Below are 20,711 nucleotides of genomic sequence, written 5' to 3' on the forward strand. Positions count from 1 at the left end.
TGCTTAAACAGCTCTCTAAGTTTACAATGCACTCTGTCCCATAGTACCCAAGAGCTCTATATACCGGTACATTCTGAAACAAGGAGTGTGTTCCGAATTCATTCCTATGAAATAACTGCGATTCCCAGTTCTGTCTTCTCAGTCATGAACATTTTGGAGTTGCCCTTCTGTGCATACATGTGAACTGGTAAGCTGGGATGATGCTTGCCTTTAATTTATGGAACCACCCTGAATGGCTGCAGCTGCAATCCCATACCCATTTACCTAGGAGTAAGCTCTCTTAAACAAAGTGAGACTTACCTCTGAGTAAACACACAGAGGCTTGTGCTGATTGCATTAAGAAGCAACAAATTTGTATCATCTCAAAATGCACCGTGTACTAAATTTCCAGCCTTGCCAAAGATTTCACATAAGACCTTGGGCAGCCCACTTAGTTCTCCTGTGTTACACATCTATAAACCTGGACTGACTGACAGAAGTGCCCTACCTTGCAGTGGGGCCAGGAGGCTTAATTAGCGGTTATGGAACCTCAGATGAAAGGTGCTTTCTCATCATCATAAGCAAAAAAGACTTAAAATACACCCACTTTACTTTCAGCATAAATAAAGAACCATCAGGCAAAAGGGGGGGAAGAAGGGGGGAACCCTATCACACCTGCCTGGGAGCATGAATCTTAATGGGGAGATGAAAGAGATGAGCTGGCATTTCATCATCAAAGACTCGGCTTCCCTTCTCGCAGGCCTGGGCCACCTCCCATCTGTAGAGAGGCACCAAGGAGCAGGCAGTGAGGGCAGCAAGGTGGGTGGGGTGAAAAGATCAGCATTCCCAGATGAGTGCCAGAAAGATAAATGGGGGAGGGGAATCTGGGCTGTGATGTCTTTTTATGAAACTGACCTCCTCCGCATACAATCCACCCTTCCCAGCTGTGGAATTGGGGGTGGGGGAGAGAGAAGAGGCAGATACAAAAAAACGCATCAGCTACGCAGGGCCAACAGGCAAACAAAGAAGAAGCAGAAGCTGCCTGAGTGGCTGCACCAACATGTTTCGAGGGTGATTCACAGCCACACTGCCTAGTAGTCAGGAAATCCAAGGCACGCCCAGTGAGGCATGCTCACAGCCAGGCTCACTGGGTGTCACAAGTCATGCCAGCTTTTCTGTCATGGCTGGTCAATGAGGCCTTGTGGAAAAACTGGCAGGGTGCTTTTGGTGGCCTTGACTGACTGGAGTAGTGCAGTGGCCGATGAACACCGGCTCTGTCTCTCCAAGCAAAGGGATGGGAATTTCCAAAGTCAGAGAAGTAAGAAGGGGGGAAAAACCCTATATGGCAAGTGAATTCTCAGTCTTGAAACCAGTAGAATGCACATGGACTGAAGGACTGAAACACACTCATTGGCTGTACTCTTTGCTCCTTCTTATGCCTGTTATCAGGCCCCCGTGCTCCTAGGTGGACTCATGCCACTGTGAATGATGCAATCACCAGCAGCCCAGGATTTACTCCTTTCCAGGGTGGTGTAGTGGTTAAGAGCGGTGGTTAGGCACGGTGGACTCTAATCTGGAGGACCGGGTTTGATTTCTCACTCCTGCACATGAAGCCAGCTGGGTGACCTTAGGCTAGTCACAGTTCTCTTAGAGCTTTCTCAGCCCCACCTGCCTCCCAGGGTGTCTGTTGTGGGGAGTGGAAGGGAAGGTGATTGTAAGCTGGTTTGATTCTTCCTTAAGTGGTGGAGAAAAAGTCAGCATATAAAAACCAACTCTTCTTCCTCCTTCATTCTCTGGTGTATTGCTCTTCTGGGAGTGTACTATCAGTGAGGTGAGATACACCAACAACAGAAGCATCATGAAGACATTTCAGATCATGAACTAACAGCCAAGTACTGCCTTTTAAAAATTAAGCATAAATTAATTTAGAATTTATTTATTTAGGGAAATAAATTATGCCACCTCTCCAGAGGACCTGCCCTCATGTGTCATAATCATACACAACGTAAATTTCTTCAAAGGCTTGCTCTGAATAGGTGCTACTGTTGTTAACAAATTGTTCCCATAATGAATAATTTGTTTCTTAACTGCCAAAAATGTTTCCTCATACTTGTTTCATGCCAGCTGTTCTGGATGTATACTGCTGCTTCTTCAATGGGGCAACACCTATTTAAAGCAATTGCATGCATATGATCCATTGCCATTTATCTAGTGATTCCAATCAATTGGAAAGAGTCTCCTAACTGTCCTTTTGTTGCCTGTACTTCATTTTCCCTGGACTTTAACCTGTAGAGAGGGTTGATGTAAAGATGATCCTGTTGTATGGCTTGTGTGTGTAAAGTTCTGTCAAATCGCAGCCGACTTATAGCAACCCCTGGTGGGGTTTTCAAGGCAAATGATTAAGCAGAGATGGTTTGCCACTGACTTCCTCTGCAGAGTCTTCCTTGGAGGTCTCCCTTCCTAGTACTGACCCTGCTTAGCTTCCAAGATCTGACGTGATTGGGCTATACCATGCTGCCTTCCACTTAAGGGAGGATTATTCTTCTATAGTTCCATAATCTGGTTTTAAGTATTTAACATGCTGAGAAGGAGATGAGGTAGTTCTCCCTGGAATACCACCAACTTGACATATGCTTCAGACACTTAATGGTAGCCCTAAGTCTGCCATTCAGTTTACCGTTCCATGTGACATTATTTCAAGTGTCAAAAACTTTGTAGAGGAAACACACCCAGTCAAACAAGAAAAACGGACTGTCTGGAAATACTTGTTGTCCACAGGTTCAGTTCACATTGACTATTAGTTATGGCCCAATTTTCCTGTAAATGCTTTTCAATTACTTGATTTATTATTTACCGTAATACCTTCTTACAGGAAGAATTTTAAGTGGATATAATTGCCTAGGTAAGCCATTCCCTTCTTTTTTATATTTGGACTACGCTAGTTGTTTTTTGACTCACTGGAACATCTCCAGCTTTATACAGCTAAAGATGACTACTTTGGAGTCTGAGATTTCTGTGGCTTGTTTTATTCCACCCCTAAAACTGTAGTTTATCGGTATCATTTGATTTGGACGCAGTCAAAACCCAGTATTATTTAATCAGTTCTTTTCACCACTTGATGGTAAAAACTTCAAGCATGTGCATTGCACACCATATCAGAAGCTTCCTTTACTCTCCCATGTGGGCAAAAAAGAATGCAGTTGCTCAACAAGTATATCAATGTGAGTTGAAATTAATGGATGCAAGAATTCGGGCAACCCACTGAAATTATCACCTTTTCCTTCTCAGATTTAGAGCTCTGGTGTAGTATTTTAGTACTGCCTAGAATGCAACATTTAACTTTGAAAAGTTTCCCCTAGCAAGTAGCAATAAGAAATATCTCTCTCCCCTTTTCTGACAGTTGTTGTGAGCAGAATCTTTCCCATCACTTTTCTGACAACTGAAAACATATCAACTTTCAAATAAAGATCTAGCACTTTCCCCCAGACAATAAACATGTGACTATGCTTGAAAAGAGAAAAAAAATACTTGTGTTGTTGTTTCGGTGAAGGGTAAGTTATTCTTCACTTGGAACACCATTATCGGTGATCAAATTCCTTCTTCATACAAGCTATACAAAGTCTAAAATTACATCTCCTGCCACTGTTTTATCCTCAAAAACCTCTTTTTTGTTTGAAAGTGAAATAAATTAGGAGAGCCTGTGTGTTTTGATGGTTAGAATGTTAGACTACGACCGAGGAGGCCAGGGGTCAAATCCTCACTAAGCCACATTGAAGCTCAATGATAGTGCAATTCTAAAAACACTTTCCTTGGAATACAGCCCATTGAATAGAACTGAGGGGGGTTCTAAAGAGCCAGCGTGGTGTAGTGGTTAGAAGTGGTGGACTCGAATCTGGAGAACCGCATTTGATTCCCTACTCTTCCATATAAGTGGCAGACTCTGATCTGGTGAACCGGGTTGGTTTCCTCACACCTACACAGTTGAGTGACCTTGGGCTAGTCACAGTGAGCTCTCTCAGCCTCACCTACCTCACAAGGTGTCTGTTGTGGTGAGAGGAAGGGAAGGAGATTGTACGCCGGTTTGAGACTCCTTAAAAGGTAAAGAATTTGGCATATAAAAACCAACTCTTCTTCTTCTAAATAAACCTGCTTAGAAAGGCGCCATGAGTGGCCATGGGGCTAGTCATGCTTACTGTCGGCCCAATCTACCTCACAGGGTTGTTGTGAAGGGAGACACATGTAGGAACAACCCCCGGTCCTTGGAGGAAGGGTGGGATAAAACATAATGGCCATTTATGCATGGGAGGTTTTGCATTGGATTCGCCACTCTCTAGATGCACATTTCCCCCATCCGAATTCTCAGAACTCTGCATGGGGGCTTATTGGCTGTTACCGCACTAGTATTCCCAGCGATGTATTAAGATATTGTCGAAGGCTTTCACGGTCAGAGTTCATTGGTTCTTGTAGGTTATCCGGGCTGTGTAACCGTGGTCTTGGAATTTTCTTTCCTGACGTTTCGCCAGCAACTGTGGCAGGCATCTTCAGAGTAGTAACACTGAAGGACAGTGTCTCTCAGTGTCAAGGGTGTAGGAAGAGTAATATATAGTCAGAAAGGGGTTGGGTTTGAGCTGAGTATTGTCCTGCAAAAGTATTGTCCTGTAAGTATCAAGATAATGTGCTAATGAGGGTATGGTATGTTAATATGGAACCATTGTATCCTGAAGTGATCTGTTAATGTGTGTAATCCAAAACTAATCTGTATGGCTATTGTTGAATGTTGTCTTTGTCTGGAGGTTTTTCAGGGCAGGAAGCCAAGCCTTATTCATTCTTAAACTCTCCTCTTTTCTGTTAAAGTTGTGCTGATGTTTATGAATTTCAATGGCTTCTCTGTGCAATCTGACAAAATAGTTGGTAGAATTGTCCAGTCTTTCAGTGTCTTGGAATAAGACCCTGTGTCCTGTTTGTGTCAGTCCATGTTCAGCCACTGCTGATTTCTCAGGTTGGCCAAGTCTGCAGTATCTTTCATGTTCTTTTATCCTTGTTTGTATGCTGCGTTTTGTGGTCCCGATGTAAACTTCTCCACAGCTGCAAGGTATACGGTATACTCCTGCAGAGGTGAGGGGGTCTCTTTTGTCTTTTGCTGATCGTAGCATTTGTTGTATTTTCTTGGTGGGTTTAAACACTGTTTGTAGGTTATGTTTTTTTAAAGACACAATCTCATTGATTAACCAGATTTTTCCAGAAGATATAACAGCCTTATTTCACCATTGTTTGACAACAAGTTATTTCCTATGGGATCAAGAATTTTATGAACAGATTGATGGAGTAGCTATGGGAAGTCCACTCAGTCCAGTAATAGCAAACTTTTACATGGAATATTTTGAAAAGACAGCATTAGAATCAGCACCTTACAAACCTACAGTCTGGTTCAGGTTCGTAGATGATACATTTACCATTTGGAGCCATGGTGAAGAAAAATTAATGGACTTTCTAAACCATCTTAATAATATCCATCCAAACATTCAGTTTACCATGGAAAAGGAAATTGAGGGTAAACTCCCATTTCTTGATACCCTTGTCATCCGTAAATCAAACCTTCAGTTAGGTCACAAGGTCTACCGGAAACCAACTCACACAGATCGCTACTTACACAAAAACTCCAACCACCACCCCCGACAGAAAAGAGGAATAATCAAAACATTAATGGACCGTGCAAGACGGATCTGTGAACCACAGTTTCTCAAGGAAGAAACTAACCATCTAAATCACGCACTGCTAGCAAACGGCTACTCCAAGAATGAAATCAGAAGGGCCATTGAACCAAACAAAAATCAGAAAACTCAAGAAAAACAGTCTCCCATAGGAAAGGTTTTCTTGCCATTTATTAAAGGAGTCACTGATAGGATGGAGAAACTTTCGAAAAAACATAACCTACAAACAGTGTTTAAACCCACCAAGAAAATACAACAAATGCTACGATCAGCAAAAGACAAAAGAGACCCCCTCACCTCTGCAGGAGTATACCGTATACCTTGCAGCTGTGGAGAAGTTTACATCGGGACCACAAAACGCAGCATACAAACAAGGATAAAAGAACATGAAAGATACTGCAGACTTGGCCAACCTGAGAAATCAGCAGTGGCTGAACATGGACTGACACAAACAGGACACAGGGTCTTATTCCAAGACACTGAAAGACTGGACAATTCTACCAACTATTTTGTCAGATTGCACAGAGAAGCCATTGAAATTCATAAACATCAGCACAACTTTAACAGAAAAGAGGAGAGTTTAAGAATGAATAAGGCTTGGCTTCCTGCCCTGAAAAACCTCCAGACAAAGACAACATTCAACAATAGCCATACAGATTAGTTTTGGATTACACACATTAACAGATCACTTCAGGATACAATGGTTCCATATTAACATACCATACCCTCATTAGCACATTATCTTGATACTTACAGGACAATACTTTTGCAGGACAATACTCAGCTCAAACCCAACCCCTTTCTGACTATATATTACTCTTCCTACACCCTTGACACTGAGAGACACTGTCCTTCAGTGTTACTACTCTGAAGATGCCTGCCACAGTTGCTGGCGAAACGTCAGGAAAGAAAATTCCAAGACCACGGTTACACAGCCCGGATAACCTACAAGAACCGATGTATTAAGAGTTTGAAAATGTTACAAAAAACAGTTTGCACTTTCTGTGTATTCCCACCGAGGTATTAAGAGTTTGAAACTGCTTTAAAAATACTGTTCGCACTTTGTTTGGCCCCTTTAGCGGTGAAGACGTCTCCCAACCATTTTTTTAGCCGTGGCATCCAAAAACCCTATTAAAGCGATGTTTGTTATAACATTTCCAAACTCTTGCTGCATTGCTGGGGACACCTAGTGCGGCGACAGCCACTGTTGAGTTTTGATGATTCCGATGGGGGAAACGTGTACCCCAAGAGCGGCCAATCCAAGGCAAAACCTCCCATGCATAAATGGCCAACGACAGACCGACCGACCACGGCGTTGGCACAAAAATGGGCCTTCAAAGGCTCGCCACAAACAAATTTGAAGATGTAGAAAAGAGCAAGAGTCCAGTAGCACCTGAAAGACGAACCAAAATATTTTCTGGCAGGGAAGCTCAAACCCTGCCAGAAAATATTTTGGTTCGTCTTTCAGGTGCTACTGGACTCTTGCTCTTTTCTAGTACTGCAGACAGACTAACTTCTTCTTCAGAAGAAGTGAGCTGCGGCTCACGAAAGCTCCCACCCTGCCAGAAAATATTTTGGTTCGTCTTTCAGGTGCTCCTGGACTCTTGCTCTTTTCTACTACTGCAGACAGACCGACATGGCGACCCACTGTACATTTGAAGATGATATTTCTGCCAGGCCAAACGGTTGAGCATCATCCTCACACCACTTTGCCCCACCCCCAGTCCCCTGCCTTCCTGTTCCTGTTGGGGGGGGGGGTCTTGGGCTTGGGCTTGGGCTTTACCCCCCCCCCCCCGGTTTATTTGACTGCTTTTTAAAAACCCTAGCGCCCAGCAACTTTCGGTCGATGACATGAGCCCCAAATACCTCTTCGTCTGAAGGAAACGGGGTGCTCAAGGCTGCGTGCCATTGCCTGCGTAAGAGGCTGGAGGCAGAGCTGGAGGGGGGGGGGAGAGAGAGCAGAAACTTGTCCATTGAAACTTGTCGCTTTTGACCGCACGTTGCAGGAAAGGAGAAGCGGCGGGGCTTTTCGTGGAGGCGCGCGGTCTCTGCGGAGGGCCCCCCCCGCCTCCCCTTAACGCGGGAGTTTGCGGCGCGCGTGAACATAAAAAAGGGGGGGGAGGAAGCGAAAGTTGAGAGGGGGGCTGCAGACGAGGCGGGCGGAGGCTGCGCGGCGGGGGAGAGCGCCGGCCCGAGGCGACCCTGGGGCGACCCTCCGCTCGCTCAAGGCGCGCCAGACGGTGAGTCCCCCTGACGCGCGTTGGCTTCTCCGGGGCGGGGGGTCACGCGGGGGGCCCCGGGGAGCCGCGGGCGGGGAAGGGCTGTCCCTTGGCGTCCCGGCGGGGGGGGGGAGCGGGCGCGAGCCAGGCTGCGCCGGCGCGCCGCGGGTCCCGCGCCTCACCCGGGCTGCTTCGTCCCCCCCCCCCCAGGGGAGCGCGCCTGGCGGCCGGGCCGGAGCGGGAGGGAGGGCGCCTCGCCGTCGGTGCCGCTCTGTCTCCGCGGGGGGCGTCTCTCGCGCGGGGCTCAGGCCGATGTCCCAGGGGAGAAGGCAGCTCCCCAGCCGCTCGGCAGACGCGCGCCATGGGGAGCCCCAGGGGGAGCCGGCGCCCTGCCCAGCCCCCGGCACAGGTAAGCGCCCAACTTCCCGCCACTTCTGAAGCCCCCCTCCCCCTCCCCCAAAAAGTTTTCCAACTTTTACACATACATCTATATAAGAAAGCCTTCCTCTGCACAGTTACCCTGGTATTCCTTGGTGGTCTCCCATCCAAATACTAAGGGGTCGCCATAAGTCGGCTGCGACTTGAAGGCACTTTACACACACACATATAAGAAAGCGCTCCTACTTCAGTTCTGAAAACAGAACTGTGGCTCAATCCACGTTCAGAGGCGGGCGGGGGGATGGACCTGCCCTAAAACAAGCTATAGTTGCCAATCAAATGTTTTAGTAGTTTCTTGGAGAAAGCAGGACCCAATCTTTCACCTTGGTTAGTGGGGTGAGTAGACTGCGGTGGATTCTTTACTCTTAGTCCCTTAGGTAGGATGTTGAGCCTTCTGCGTTTGGGGAGGGGGAAAAAATGATGTCTGTCTGTACCTGTGCAAGTTTCTTCACGAGGTTGATGGGTTTCCATTCTGTGCGGCTAAATGTGGTGCCTTCCATGAAGAGAATTCACAGTGGGTAGGCGTGTTAGTCTGTCTGCAGTAGTAGAAAAGGGCCAGAGTCCAGTAGCACCTTAAAGACTAACAAGAATATTTTCTGGTAGGGTATGAGCTTTCGTGAGCCACAGCTCACTTCTTCATCTGAAGTAGTAGAAAAGGGCCAGAGTCCAGTAGCACCTTAAAGACTAACAAGAATATTTTCTGGTAGAGTATGAGCTTTCGTGAGCCACAGCTCACTTCTTCAGAAGAAGTTTTCGTGAGCCACAGCTCACTTCTTCTGAAGAAGTGAGCTGTGGCTCACGAAAGCTCATACCCTACCAGAAAAGTGAGCTGTGGCTCACGAAAGCTCATACCCTACCAGAAAATATTCTTGTTCGTCTTTAAGGTGCTACTGGACTCTTGCCCTTTTCTACTACTGCAGACAGACTAACACGGCTACCCGCTGTGAATTACAGTTGCAAAGTTATTGGCGGATAACGATCCAAATGTAACCCTCGCCCTGGCAGAATTTTTATCTATGGTTTTTTTTTTAATGATACCTCCTTTTAACTACTGTTTAGATCAGGGGTTCTCAACAAGGGGGGAATTCCCCACCCCGGGGGGGTTTAGGGTTGGGGGGGAGAATTGGGACCACTATTCAGCAAAGTTCATATTGTTTGGAATGCACCTTTTGAGATAGGCTATTTTGGGAAGGGGGGGAATTCTGAACAATGGTGAAACGGAGCAAAAAAAGTTTGAGAACCACTGGTTTAGATATTACATTTTTGTATGTTTGGTTATTTATGTATTGCGGAATGTCTTGAATTTGTTTTGCTCGGGACCTGTTGGTCCACGAGCATAAAGAATGGAATAAAGGAAAGGAACTGGGGATCTGCGCTTGTGTGTGAGCTGTGGTGACCAGATTCTCATCGGCTTCAAAGACAGTCAGCTCCAACTAGGGGAAAGGGCTGCACGCCCCCCTCCCATACCCCGCAGCTCTCTCCCCACCTCCTCCCGGCCGAAACTTCGCGTGTAAGTCCAAAGTTTTAAAAGCTACTGTGATCGACGCCAACCATCGCCAGCTGGCCGGTATTGCGCGTGTGTAATGCACGAGCCTGCGCGGCAGATCCACCCCCCCCCCACCATCTTCACCGAGGAAGGGACGCCTCGAGGCGACTCCCGCTAAGGCACTGTCCTTGCTGTTGTATTTCCCGGACTCTCCTTTAAAAAGTTATGATTTTTTTTCGACTTGAAAACGGCAAGAGGAGGCAGATCTTGACGGTGCGGTGCCTCCTCGGCTCGCTGTTGCTCTGTGTGCCTAGGGGGCTCTATTCACCCAGCACCTTTGCGCTGTGGATTGTGAGGGTCTCTTTTTCTAAGATTCATTCAGCCCACCATTTTTTCTCTCTCCAAAGCCATTTTCTTGTGGGCCACTCCCCCCATCACCACCCCGGGGTTTTGCTATGCAGGATGGGAACAGTGTGCAAGGGCGAAATGGGGCTTTTTGCTGTTTCAACTTTTTGTTCAACCGGTTGTTCAACCAGAACTTTACGGCATTGTTCGTTCTTAAGCCTGGGCCAACTCCTCGTGGGATTCACCCTGCTCCCCTCTGGGTCCTGAACATATTAAACTTAATAACATCCTCCAGACCTAGCTGTAGCCAGGAAAGCTTTCTTCTTTGTTCCATCTAATCCGTTCCACAGATCGCGCTTCAGGCGCTATAGCTGGAGTGGGAGGCGGGGCTGCACTATGAAGTTAAGAGTGTACATTCCAGCCTCCATGCAGCAGCCTTGGCAACATATGCTGTATTTGGATCTGGAGAGGAAACTGCAGGGATGCTCCTGGCTGGTGCAGACACGTTAAAATGCAGCCAATTCACTGGACACTAGAACCTGGTGTGTTTTTTCTTAATTGGAGTATGGGCTGAGATTGGGCATATGCCCAATGGCTACTTCAGTGTGCAGCATCCAAATTCCATTTTTTTCCAAGAGGAGGAAGAGGCTTGTTTGTTTGTTTACAGAACCTACTGATGTGCAGTTCTCAGGAGCTACAATACGTAGAGCACAGATTTACGCAGTTACTCCATCCCATTAATTTCAGTCAATTTCTACTGGAGTAACTCTGCACTCTTAGTAACTTCGTTCAAACGCCCCTATCGCTTTGTGAACATTGTCATAAAAATCCATAGAAGAACATCATCAGGCTTGTCATCCCTGTTTACTAGGAAAAAGTGGATTGCTTGAGGGGCTCCTCGGGGCCAGCAGAATTGACTGGTAGGGCCCAGAGCTCCCTGCAGGACCCATTACTGCCATCCCCTGCCTGAACCTCCCCACCTCCCATGGACCTTTCCACCCGCCCCCTGGCAAGCCCTGCTGCCACCCATGTTCTCCACTGCACACGGTTCCCAGCACTGTCAGTATAAGGGCATGGTACGTGGTGCATGCGGCTAGGAAGACTTGCAAGCAAGTGAGCTGGTGGGGAAAGATGCCCAGAAGGCTAGCTGCAGAGGGGCATGTGGGTGGCTGAACAGGAAATGGGGCTATGAGCAGTGGGCACAGCGGTGGGCAGAGACAGGGGGGGCATAAGCACTCTTTGGCTGGGGCTCCCAGGCACTTTCTGACCAAGGCCTCCCAAAACCTGGAACTGACCCTGGGGCTCCTGGTGAATTCTTTGCTGTGGGGAGACTCAAATTATGGAATTCCTAGAACCACAGTTTGTGTTCCCAACCTCTACAGAACACCACCAGCTCTGTGGTGTTTGTGGTATGTGTGGTAAGCCATCAGCTTTCATTGAAACATCGGGATTTGTATGTGTGGTATCTGTTCAATGCAAATTCCCACCTGCTTTTAGTTGCCCTTCCCACTCCATTCTCATGACTTTCTGTACCATCAAAACCCACTAGGATATGTTTGCTCGCTGTGAGCAGCAAGACACATAGGCTGAAGGTAAAGTGTTGACTGTGAGCATGCTGGTCATGCAAATTGGACTTGAAATGTGCCCAGGTGAAGAATGTACCTCCTGTGAAACTGGAATGCTAGGAGGACCTTTTCCACGTCTCTCTCCAAAGTGCTGTGGGCGGCCGCCCTGTGATCACTGCAATGTGGACAGGCAAGAGCGCCTGCGGATCAAAACTTCCAGTGTTCTGCAGACATCAGATTTATTTAATTATTTAGCGATTTATAGCCCGCCCGCCCTGGCCAAGGCCAGGCTCAGGGCGGGTAATATCATTTAAAATACATCAAAATATCAACAATAAATTAATAATAATTTCTAAAATTAAACAGTAAAACCCCAATTAAAAGCCTTAAAACTCCAGATGGTGCCTAATTCAACCCATAGTGACTGGAACAGGTAGCAGGTCCCCCCCCCCCCGCTAATTAACAAGATTAGCATAAAAATGTGGGGGGAGTAGAGAGGCCAGCAAAACATGATACCTGCGACTGCCCTCAACTGTTGACCTTGCAGAAAAGCTTTGTCTTGCAGGCTCTGCTGAACTCTTTAAGGTCCCGTAGGGCCCTGATGTCAGCAGACAGAGCATTCCACCAGACTGGTGCCAGGGCGGAGTAGGCCCTGGCTCTCGTCGAGGACAGCAGCACACTCTTAGGGCCGGGGACCACCAGTAGATCTTTGAGGGGGTATACCAAGAGAGGCGGTCTCGTTGATACAAAGGTCCGAGGCCGTGTAAGGCTTTAAAGGTCAAACACAGCACCTTGAACCTGAATCGATATTCTAGCTGGAGCCAGTGCAGTTGGCCGAGCACTGACTATATGCTCTCGGGGCAAGACCCCTGTAAGGAGTCTTGCCGCCGCATTCTGTACCAGCTGGAGTCAGTCTCAAGGGCAGCCCTATGTAGAGCGAGTTAAAGTAGCAGAATGTATGAGATTCCCAAGGAATCCCTCACCCAGGTGCCCAGAAATGGGGACATCCCAAGACCATACAGTGAACATTATAACTAAATAGGAGCTTAAGTTTATTACATTTTTAGTCTGCTCTTCCTCCAAGTAGTTCAGGGCAGCATACATCATTCACTCCACCTCCATTTTATCCTCACAACAACCCTGTCTGATAGATTAGGTTAAGAGAACTTCTGGCCAAAGGTCACCCAGTGAGCTTCATAGTTGAGTGGGGATTGGAATCAAAGTATCCCTAGTCCTACTTTCAGCACTCTAACCACAACACTATACTGTTTCTTCTGTATAACATGCAACCTTCATAGATTTTGTATGTCACCTAACAAGACCTTGTAATCCATTCACTGGGCCCTCGCTCAGCACTGCTTGTGACTACTGTTGACTACAAACAATTGCACATCTAAGTATGAGGTAGCAAGTGGCCACAACTATGCATACTCTAGACTTAAAGGAAAAGGTCAGAGTTTTGCAACATGAAAAGCAGAATCCTTCAACAATTTTGATTTTTTTCATTTTTTCATTTGTGTAACTTTGTTTTGCCTTTGCTATTTCTGGGGAGATGTCAGGAGCAGTAGAGGAAGCTGAAGGCGGAGTGTTGGAAATTTTTATTTAAGGACTTCTCTAGTCTTGTCTGAACCCTGTGGATTCTCTGTAGTCTTTTCAAACTGCAATGTAAACACAGCTTTGCAATTGTTGATAGCAATTCTGAAAAGGTGATCAAGCGATAACTAACTCTGTTGCGGGAGGGAATGCAATTTGGAAGAAGGAAACAGGAGGTGAAGGAAGTTAAGCACCTCTTCCCCCTGCCACTATGCTGATCCCAAGTACCCTCCTGCAAGTGACTTCTGCTGTTTCAGGGTAATATTACATGCATCTGTGTAATAGAAAATTTGATTTGAGGATTACAATCCTGTGCTCATGTATCAGAGAATAAGCTCCACTGAACGCAGTGATACTTGTTTCTAAGTAAGCATGGAATGGAATCCTAAGTACATATATACGCAAATCCTATGTAACATTGCAATCACAATCAGTTACCCCGTCTAAGTCCACTGAAGTCAATAGGCTTAGAAATGTGTAACTCTACTTTGGATTCCACTGTACCTCAATGAAACTTCTGAGTAAACCTGCCTTCAAAGCGTTCCTTCAAAATACACTATAGTCCCAAACAAATAATCACCTGTATGGTGCTGGGTTCTGTATAGGCTGAGTTCTGTGCAGTTTTGAAGGCTGGCAGAGGTAGATTCTGCCTCCCCACCCCCACCCCCCACCCCTACTGCCTGTGAGCCTTGAAAAGGTAATGTCAAGGACTGGGGAACCTTTGTGAATGAAAAACCATACAACACAGACCACTGCTCAGAGAAGGGAAAATTTCCCCTTCATGCCTGTTCTGCCAATAGGCTCTGCAGGTAGAAAAGGCAGGGAGGAGTGATTTTACCCACTTTACCTTCCTCAATGTGCATGGCTTATTTCTTCCCCCAACCCTCAGCATCTCCCTCTTTTATGTTCATGCATGGCTGCTGGTGAAAGGGGGATGCAGGAAAAATCTTTCTGCAAGCATCTTACTCAGGCCCTGCAGTCCCCATGAACACTTAATTTTACAACAGTCTCTACTACACCACTACTAGGAATGAAGGAGAAAGTGCAAAGGAACCCTGTAGCAGGAGGGAACCAAAGGAACTTTTTCAGTTTGCTGTGCTGCCGTTTAATGAGTTTATCATTGTGGTAAATGTTACTGTTTCAAATAACATGGTTTAAGAAGAAATGGAAATTGTACATGGCATGTTCTTGTGAATGCCTGCCATCCCATCTAGTATGGCCCTCACATAAATAGCACAGGAAAAGCTAACAGGCAACTTAATCCTCAGATATGAACTCGTTCATAGATTTGGCTGGTTAGTGTGCCCGTTGCAACGTGGCAGCATGTTTTCTTGGAACATTGTTGTGGACATAGAAGGCTGATTGGACTGAAAGTCATTACCAGCTTGTTAAATGAATGCAGGCTAGATATTGGGTGCTGTAAATGTAATAAGCATGCTGTTGCCTTATTCCCACCAGCAATTTAACAGTGGTGGGAGCCTGAGGCTTCTTCCAAGCTTGTTCATGTAACCATGGTTTGGTGTTGCATCTGAACCAAGCCAGTAGGAGGATAATAATCTACATTCTAGGGATTACTAAAATAAGACAGCACGCAGAACGTTCATAGTATTATAGAAGCAGGAACCCGCATCTCATTTCCCTTTCCCCCACTATTTCCTCTTTCCCTTTCTTGAAAGTCCCTATAGCCTCTCCCCTTTCCCGGCTTCCTTTTCTCCTTCTAGAGTTGCCAACCTCCAGGTAGGTCCTCCTGGAATCACAACCGATCTCCCAACTACAGAGATCAGTTCCCCCATAGGGTTGCCAGCTCCAGGTTGGAAAATTCTTGCAGATTTGGGGTGGAACCTTCAGGGGTGGTGTTTGGGAAAGGAAGCGACCTCGACATGGTATAATGCCATAGAGTCCACCCTCCAAAGCAGCCATTTTCTTCAGGGGAATTGGTCTCTGTCATCTGGAGATCTGTTGTAATTCTGGGTATATATATATTTTCCAAGGTTGTGGCGGCCTAAAAGCTTGACTAGATGAGACGTTGTATGTGGTTGGATCTCCTGATCATCTTTATTGCTCACAAGACCATTCAGCGAGGCTGAAAGACCTTTTTAGAAGAGCTTACAAAGCAGCTTGAGGGCTATAATCATTGGCTTATCTGTTTTAATGTTTTGTTAGACTGTTATTATAGTATTGTTTTGCGTTTATTGTGGGTTATCAACCTTGGATCCTGATTGTGTTGGAGAAACATGGTGAAACACTAAATAAATAGATGGCTACTGGAAGTGGTTCTTTGACTGATGGCTACTGGAGAGTGGATCTTTGACTGAATTTGGACCATGGCATGTACGGTGGGTTAACCTTTTCCTGCCTTATGTTATTTTCCTGACTTGAACCCCCCTCCCTACAAGAGCTACTACTTGCCTTGTTGGGGAAATACATGGAAAACACATTTCTCTCAACAGGGCAAACAGCACTTCAAGGCGGACCTTTAAGGGAAGGAAAATGGTTCATGTGTGAGAGAGAAGTTAATCCCCTTTTGCTCATTAAAACCATTTCAGACCAGGGGCCCCCAGCTGCAGTTCACCCCTTGAACCAGGGGTGGGGAATCTTTTTTCCGCCAAGGGCCATTTGGATATTTATAACATCATTCGCGGGTCATACAAAATTATCAACTTAAAAATTAGCTGACCAAGCCCCAAGCAGGAAGCTGCCCCAGATGACCCCCCCCCCAGCGCTGGCAAGCAGGCAGGCATCCAACCAGTGGTGCACTTGCCAACCTGGTGGCACAGGATGATCTGTTGCACCAGCCGGGCGTAGCCGTCCAGCCGCATGCTGGAGTTGCTCCTGCTCTGCATGGTTGGGGCCAGATTCTACTGCCGGCTCCTACTACCTCCGCCTACAGGGATGAAATGAGGACACACTGGTTAAGAACTTCCCCCCTTGCACATTCTGGCCCTGCCCCCTTTAACCCCTTCATTGTCACCACTTCTGCCCCTAGCCCTCTTGTAGTACAGAGGGAATACGTTTCTCCACTGCCCGGGTGGGAAAGAGTTAACACAGTTCCTTGGGCGGTCCTAGCAGCTCCATAGCTAACAACTCTTCTGCAAGGGGGGAAAAGGTTCCTTTTCTCAGCAAAACAAACTAACATCTGCTATTCCTGTCCATGGGAAGAGGCGGGTTTCCAGTCTTAGATCCTTATGAGCTAGAGATCTGCCAGGACCCACGAAGGGCCAGACCAATGATTTCGCGGGCCTTAAACGGTCCCTGGACCTGATGTTCCCCACCCCTGCCTTAAACGATTTGGGAGATTCAGTCACAGATCTGCCACCATTTTGTTTAGTCTGGCCCTTGCTCATCAAGAGCTATTGTTGTTCCCTTCCACAAGAGGCACATGTAGTAATCCCTTCATAAATATTCCACACAAAAAAGTTGCAATTCTGGCAGTGGCTGTTATGTTTTATTTACAGCAGCATCTAGCCATGAACTTAAAGTCCAGCCATGTACAGCACTGCAGGAAGAGAACAAAAGAGGGACTGATTGAAGTGCTGTAACTGTCCACTGGGATCTGTACAAACGTGTAGAATTTATATGCTTCTGTGAATTGTGTCATTTATCAAGGACAAGGTTGGGGGTTCCTGAATTTGACGCTTGGATCTTTGGAAAGCTGTAAAGAATTTATCTGTAGGAGAAGGGGCCACTGGATGATTTTCATATGTGAATGCCAAGATGGAGGCTATCACATCATCTAGGAGGTCCAATTGAAAAAGCATGTTCAGTGTTGTCCTCTACTTTGAAGAATGTTGAGGAGGTGAAGGAAATGTTTCTTTTGTCTGCAGCCTCAATTGGCAATTATTTGTTCCTTTTTGCCATTTGTTAAATATCCATCTGATGTCTGGTGCTTGCTTCTTCACATCTGACAAAGGTGTCAGTTTTTACACTTGTGTGACCCCAAATTTGAGCTCCTTCCTTGGACTTAATCCCAGGAACCTTTTGCAAAGTATCTTTGATGAGCAAATGAGCTGGCTGGGGAGCACTGAAGAACAAGGGGTTTATTGACTTGCCAAAATGGCTCCAGCAGAAATAGCTTGGATGTACAATCTGCTTCTTTCCCTGCTCTCCAGATTCTGCAATGTCTTTTTCCCTGTGGCAGAATACTCAGGGGTGAACTAGCCTAACTGAAGATCAGCATCTTTGTTCACCCTTCCTTGAATAGATTTAATAGTTTCTCTGAAACTCAGTTGTTCACAGTATGGGTAAAGACACTTCTGGATGTCACAATATAGAAATCATAGATGAGAATTCACTGTTCTCCGTCTGAACTACAGGAGACAAACACTATTTAAAACAAGGCCAAACAAGTGAGCCAAGTAGGCCAAACCCTCTGCAGAGCAGTATATGGATCGGGTTTTTTGCTCAAGTGCTCAATTTTGCTTTCTTGCAGACTGTCACCTCTCTCTGTCCCCTCTTCTGTTTCCAGTGCCCCACTTTGATCTGCTCCCTTTCTCAATGAACACCCCTTTTCCATTCTGTTTAGAGCTCAACGCCCCCCCAGCTCAATTACAAAGTGCACATTCTTTACTAGCAACCTTTAGGATGATGTTTGGCCTATAGTACTTTTCTCTTTTGACTGCCTTACTGCTCCTTTGTCCCTGTTTTGCTACCAGAGCCAAAAATCTCTGTGGTTTCTTCACTCTGCATTAGTAGAGGGGAGCAGAGAGCACTAACTGGTTGTAGTCATACATAGGAACATTCTAACTGTTCTCTGCCAGTTTGCCCTGAGGTATAATGTGGGGTTGAAAGCCATTCTGTTTCCAGGTCCTGTTTTAGCTGTGCTGCACAGCATACCCAGCCCTTTAAATCAGGGGTGTCAGACATAAGGCCTGCAGGCCAGATCCAGCCCCTTGAGAGCCCTTATCTGCCTGCGAGCCAGCCATCCACCCCTCTCAATCTGGGCTGGGGAGGCATGGCCCGGCCCGACCAAGTGACATTTATGTCATAATCAACCCTTGTAACAACTGAGCCTTAGATGGTTCCAAGCAAAGCATCTTTCACAAGAGTGCTCAACCAATGCTTTGCTCAGAGTTCAGCCTATCCAGCCAACAGAGTGCTGCAGTTGGCCTCCAGCCCATCCATTGTATGTTCTAAAAGCTCAGGCTAGGGTTGTGCATACCCGAATCGAAAATAAACCTGAAATTAGCCATTTAGGCAATATTTGGGTTTCAGGTGGACCAAATACCAAAACCTGGGAATCTGCCCGAAGCCGAATAGGCAATTCCCGATTCAGCTATTCACCTTTGCTCAGATGCACCGCTCTGTGTTTTTTCCCATTTTTCTATCTTTGACTGGTTTTGTTAGTGCTCCATAGTTGGGGCTCTTTTGAGGTAGGGGTCATGTAATTGGAGCCAACTTGATCTGACAACTATTCAGTGGGTTGATCTGTAATTCTGCATCAAGCATAAGGGTTATTTAAAAGATGGGGCTCATCTGGTCAAATCTGGAGGGATATACCCTCCAACCAAAAAACGCCAGCTTCTACAGCTACTTACCAAGCTTTTGAAGAAGACTCCTCATCTGTGCAGATGAGCAATCTTCACAAGAGCTGCCTTGGTCATGACTTCACCTTGCTCTGATATCACACACACACACACACACACACACACACACTGAAAACCTGCTCTCAAACTGAAGGTCACCCTGAGTAGAGGCTTTGTTTCCCCTCACCGTGATCATCTTTCGAAATTAGATTTTTGATGACTATAATAAAGGACTGTTCACAGGATGTCTTTTGCCACCAAAAGAAATGCTTTCCGTGCCTTATTTTTCTTGCATTTAAGCCTTTTCCCTCAGTTTGGAAGCTAATTTGCATGGCTATGCACCCCAGATATGAAGTGAGCCCCAGACTTTGAGGCACCAGCCTGCCAATCGGCTCTTTCCACCAGTCCTCATCAGTGCTGAACTTCTGAACCTGCAAACAGATGGACAGCTCGGCTCACAAATTCCTGGAGGATGGGTGCGATGCCTTTGCTGGCCCATAAAATTGGACTCCCTGTCCCAAAGTTCACCAAACTTCGTTGACCATCTAAGGAGAGCTCCTAGTAGCCACGCTGCAAATTTGGTGACTCTACCTCCAAAACTGCCCCCACGGGAGCTTAAAAAAAATTCCCATAGACTATAATGGGCCCGAATTTTTTCAGTAAACCCGGAAATAAGCCAAATATCCATATTTACCGGTATGGATATATGGCTTATTCTGGGTTTACCAAAAAAAATCGGGCCCAATAAACTCAAACCTGAAATTTACTTCTTCTTTTCACGACCCTAGCTAGCTCAGGTCTGGAGACTTTTCTATAATATATTAAATCCATACTTCCACTTGTCACTAATTTGCCTGACAGTTTGCTGAATGTCTGAGATCTACTTTCAGATCCTGTGGCAGATAAAAGTAGGAAAATAGGGATCAAGGAAAGTGGTGACTGCTTGGAGAAAGAGTAGTTGAGTTTATTTTGGTTTTCTTTCGAGATCAGGATTGTTCTTGTCTATGAGGGAAATGCTTTCCCTTGAACTGAAGATAGAACCTTCCAGGCAGCTTCTGATCAAAGTGTTGTACCAACACAAATAGAGGTTTTCTCTATTGGCCAGCAAGGATTATACTGGTGCTGCAGCCTATGTAGACCCTCAAGGCACGTTAGAATAAAGGGGGAGGGGAAGAGACAAAATTTCAGAGCCAAGAGAAATGTGGTGCAGGATATCTGTGATCAAATCACATGACATTTTGTAAAGTTTTTTTTAAAAAAACTTAAAAGTAGCTAGGGGCTGCAAATTAGAATGGGCAGTAGTGTTGGGGGAGGGAGTAGTTAGCTCTGCTGCCACGCATCATTTCCAAATCTCAATTGACTCCCTGAAGTGGCTGTTGTTCCTGCTGTAGAAAAAGACAGGTATCTGTATGACATTGTACCCTGCTGAGGTCCCTCCCCAAGCCCTGCCCTCCCCAGGATCCACCGCCAAATCTCTAGGAATTTCCAAACCTGGATTAGGCAACCATAGGCTTGGGTCGGAAGGTGCACAGGACATGCTTTCAGCCTAAGCCACCACTGATCTCCTGGCTGTTGGGTCCCACACAGCATGGGGCCATGGGCCAACTGGGGAGGGGAGACGGGGATATACCTTCCCCTATGAGTCCTTGCAGGTATCCCACTTGCAATTTATACAGACAGTAACTGAAATCCATACATTCATCCTCCATTCATGTATTCTTTTGTCAAGTATTTGCTGAGCCAATCTTAAAAAAGAACACAATCCTACTCTGAAAAATTAAAACTCTTTGTAATTCTATCTCTACATCAGATGTCAATATCAACAGTATCATTTTTCTTTTCATATGATAGAA

The 20,711-nt window shown here is 46.1% G+C and overlaps 1 protein-coding gene across 1 annotated transcript in view; it reads left to right on the forward strand.

Annotated features, from left to right (window-relative positions):
• The first annotated feature begins 8,200 nt into the window (after positions 1-8,200).
• MDFI (MyoD family inhibitor) overlaps positions 8,201-20,711 on the forward strand; it is a 44,603-nt gene continuing 32,092 nt past the window's right edge. Inside the window, exon 1 of the mRNA XM_056845247.1 lies at positions 8,201-8,318. Within this exon, the coding sequence (XP_056701225.1) occupies positions 8,222-8,318 (97 nt within the window). The 5' untranslated portion in view covers positions 8,201-8,221. The remainder of the gene's footprint in view (positions 8,319-20,711) is intronic.

Source organism: Euleptes europaea, chromosome 2 (assembly GCF_029931775.1).
Source record: "Euleptes europaea isolate rEulEur1 chromosome 2, rEulEur1.hap1, whole genome shotgun sequence".
Classification (NCBI taxonomy): domain Eukaryota; kingdom Metazoa; phylum Chordata; class Lepidosauria; order Squamata; family Sphaerodactylidae; genus Euleptes; species Euleptes europaea.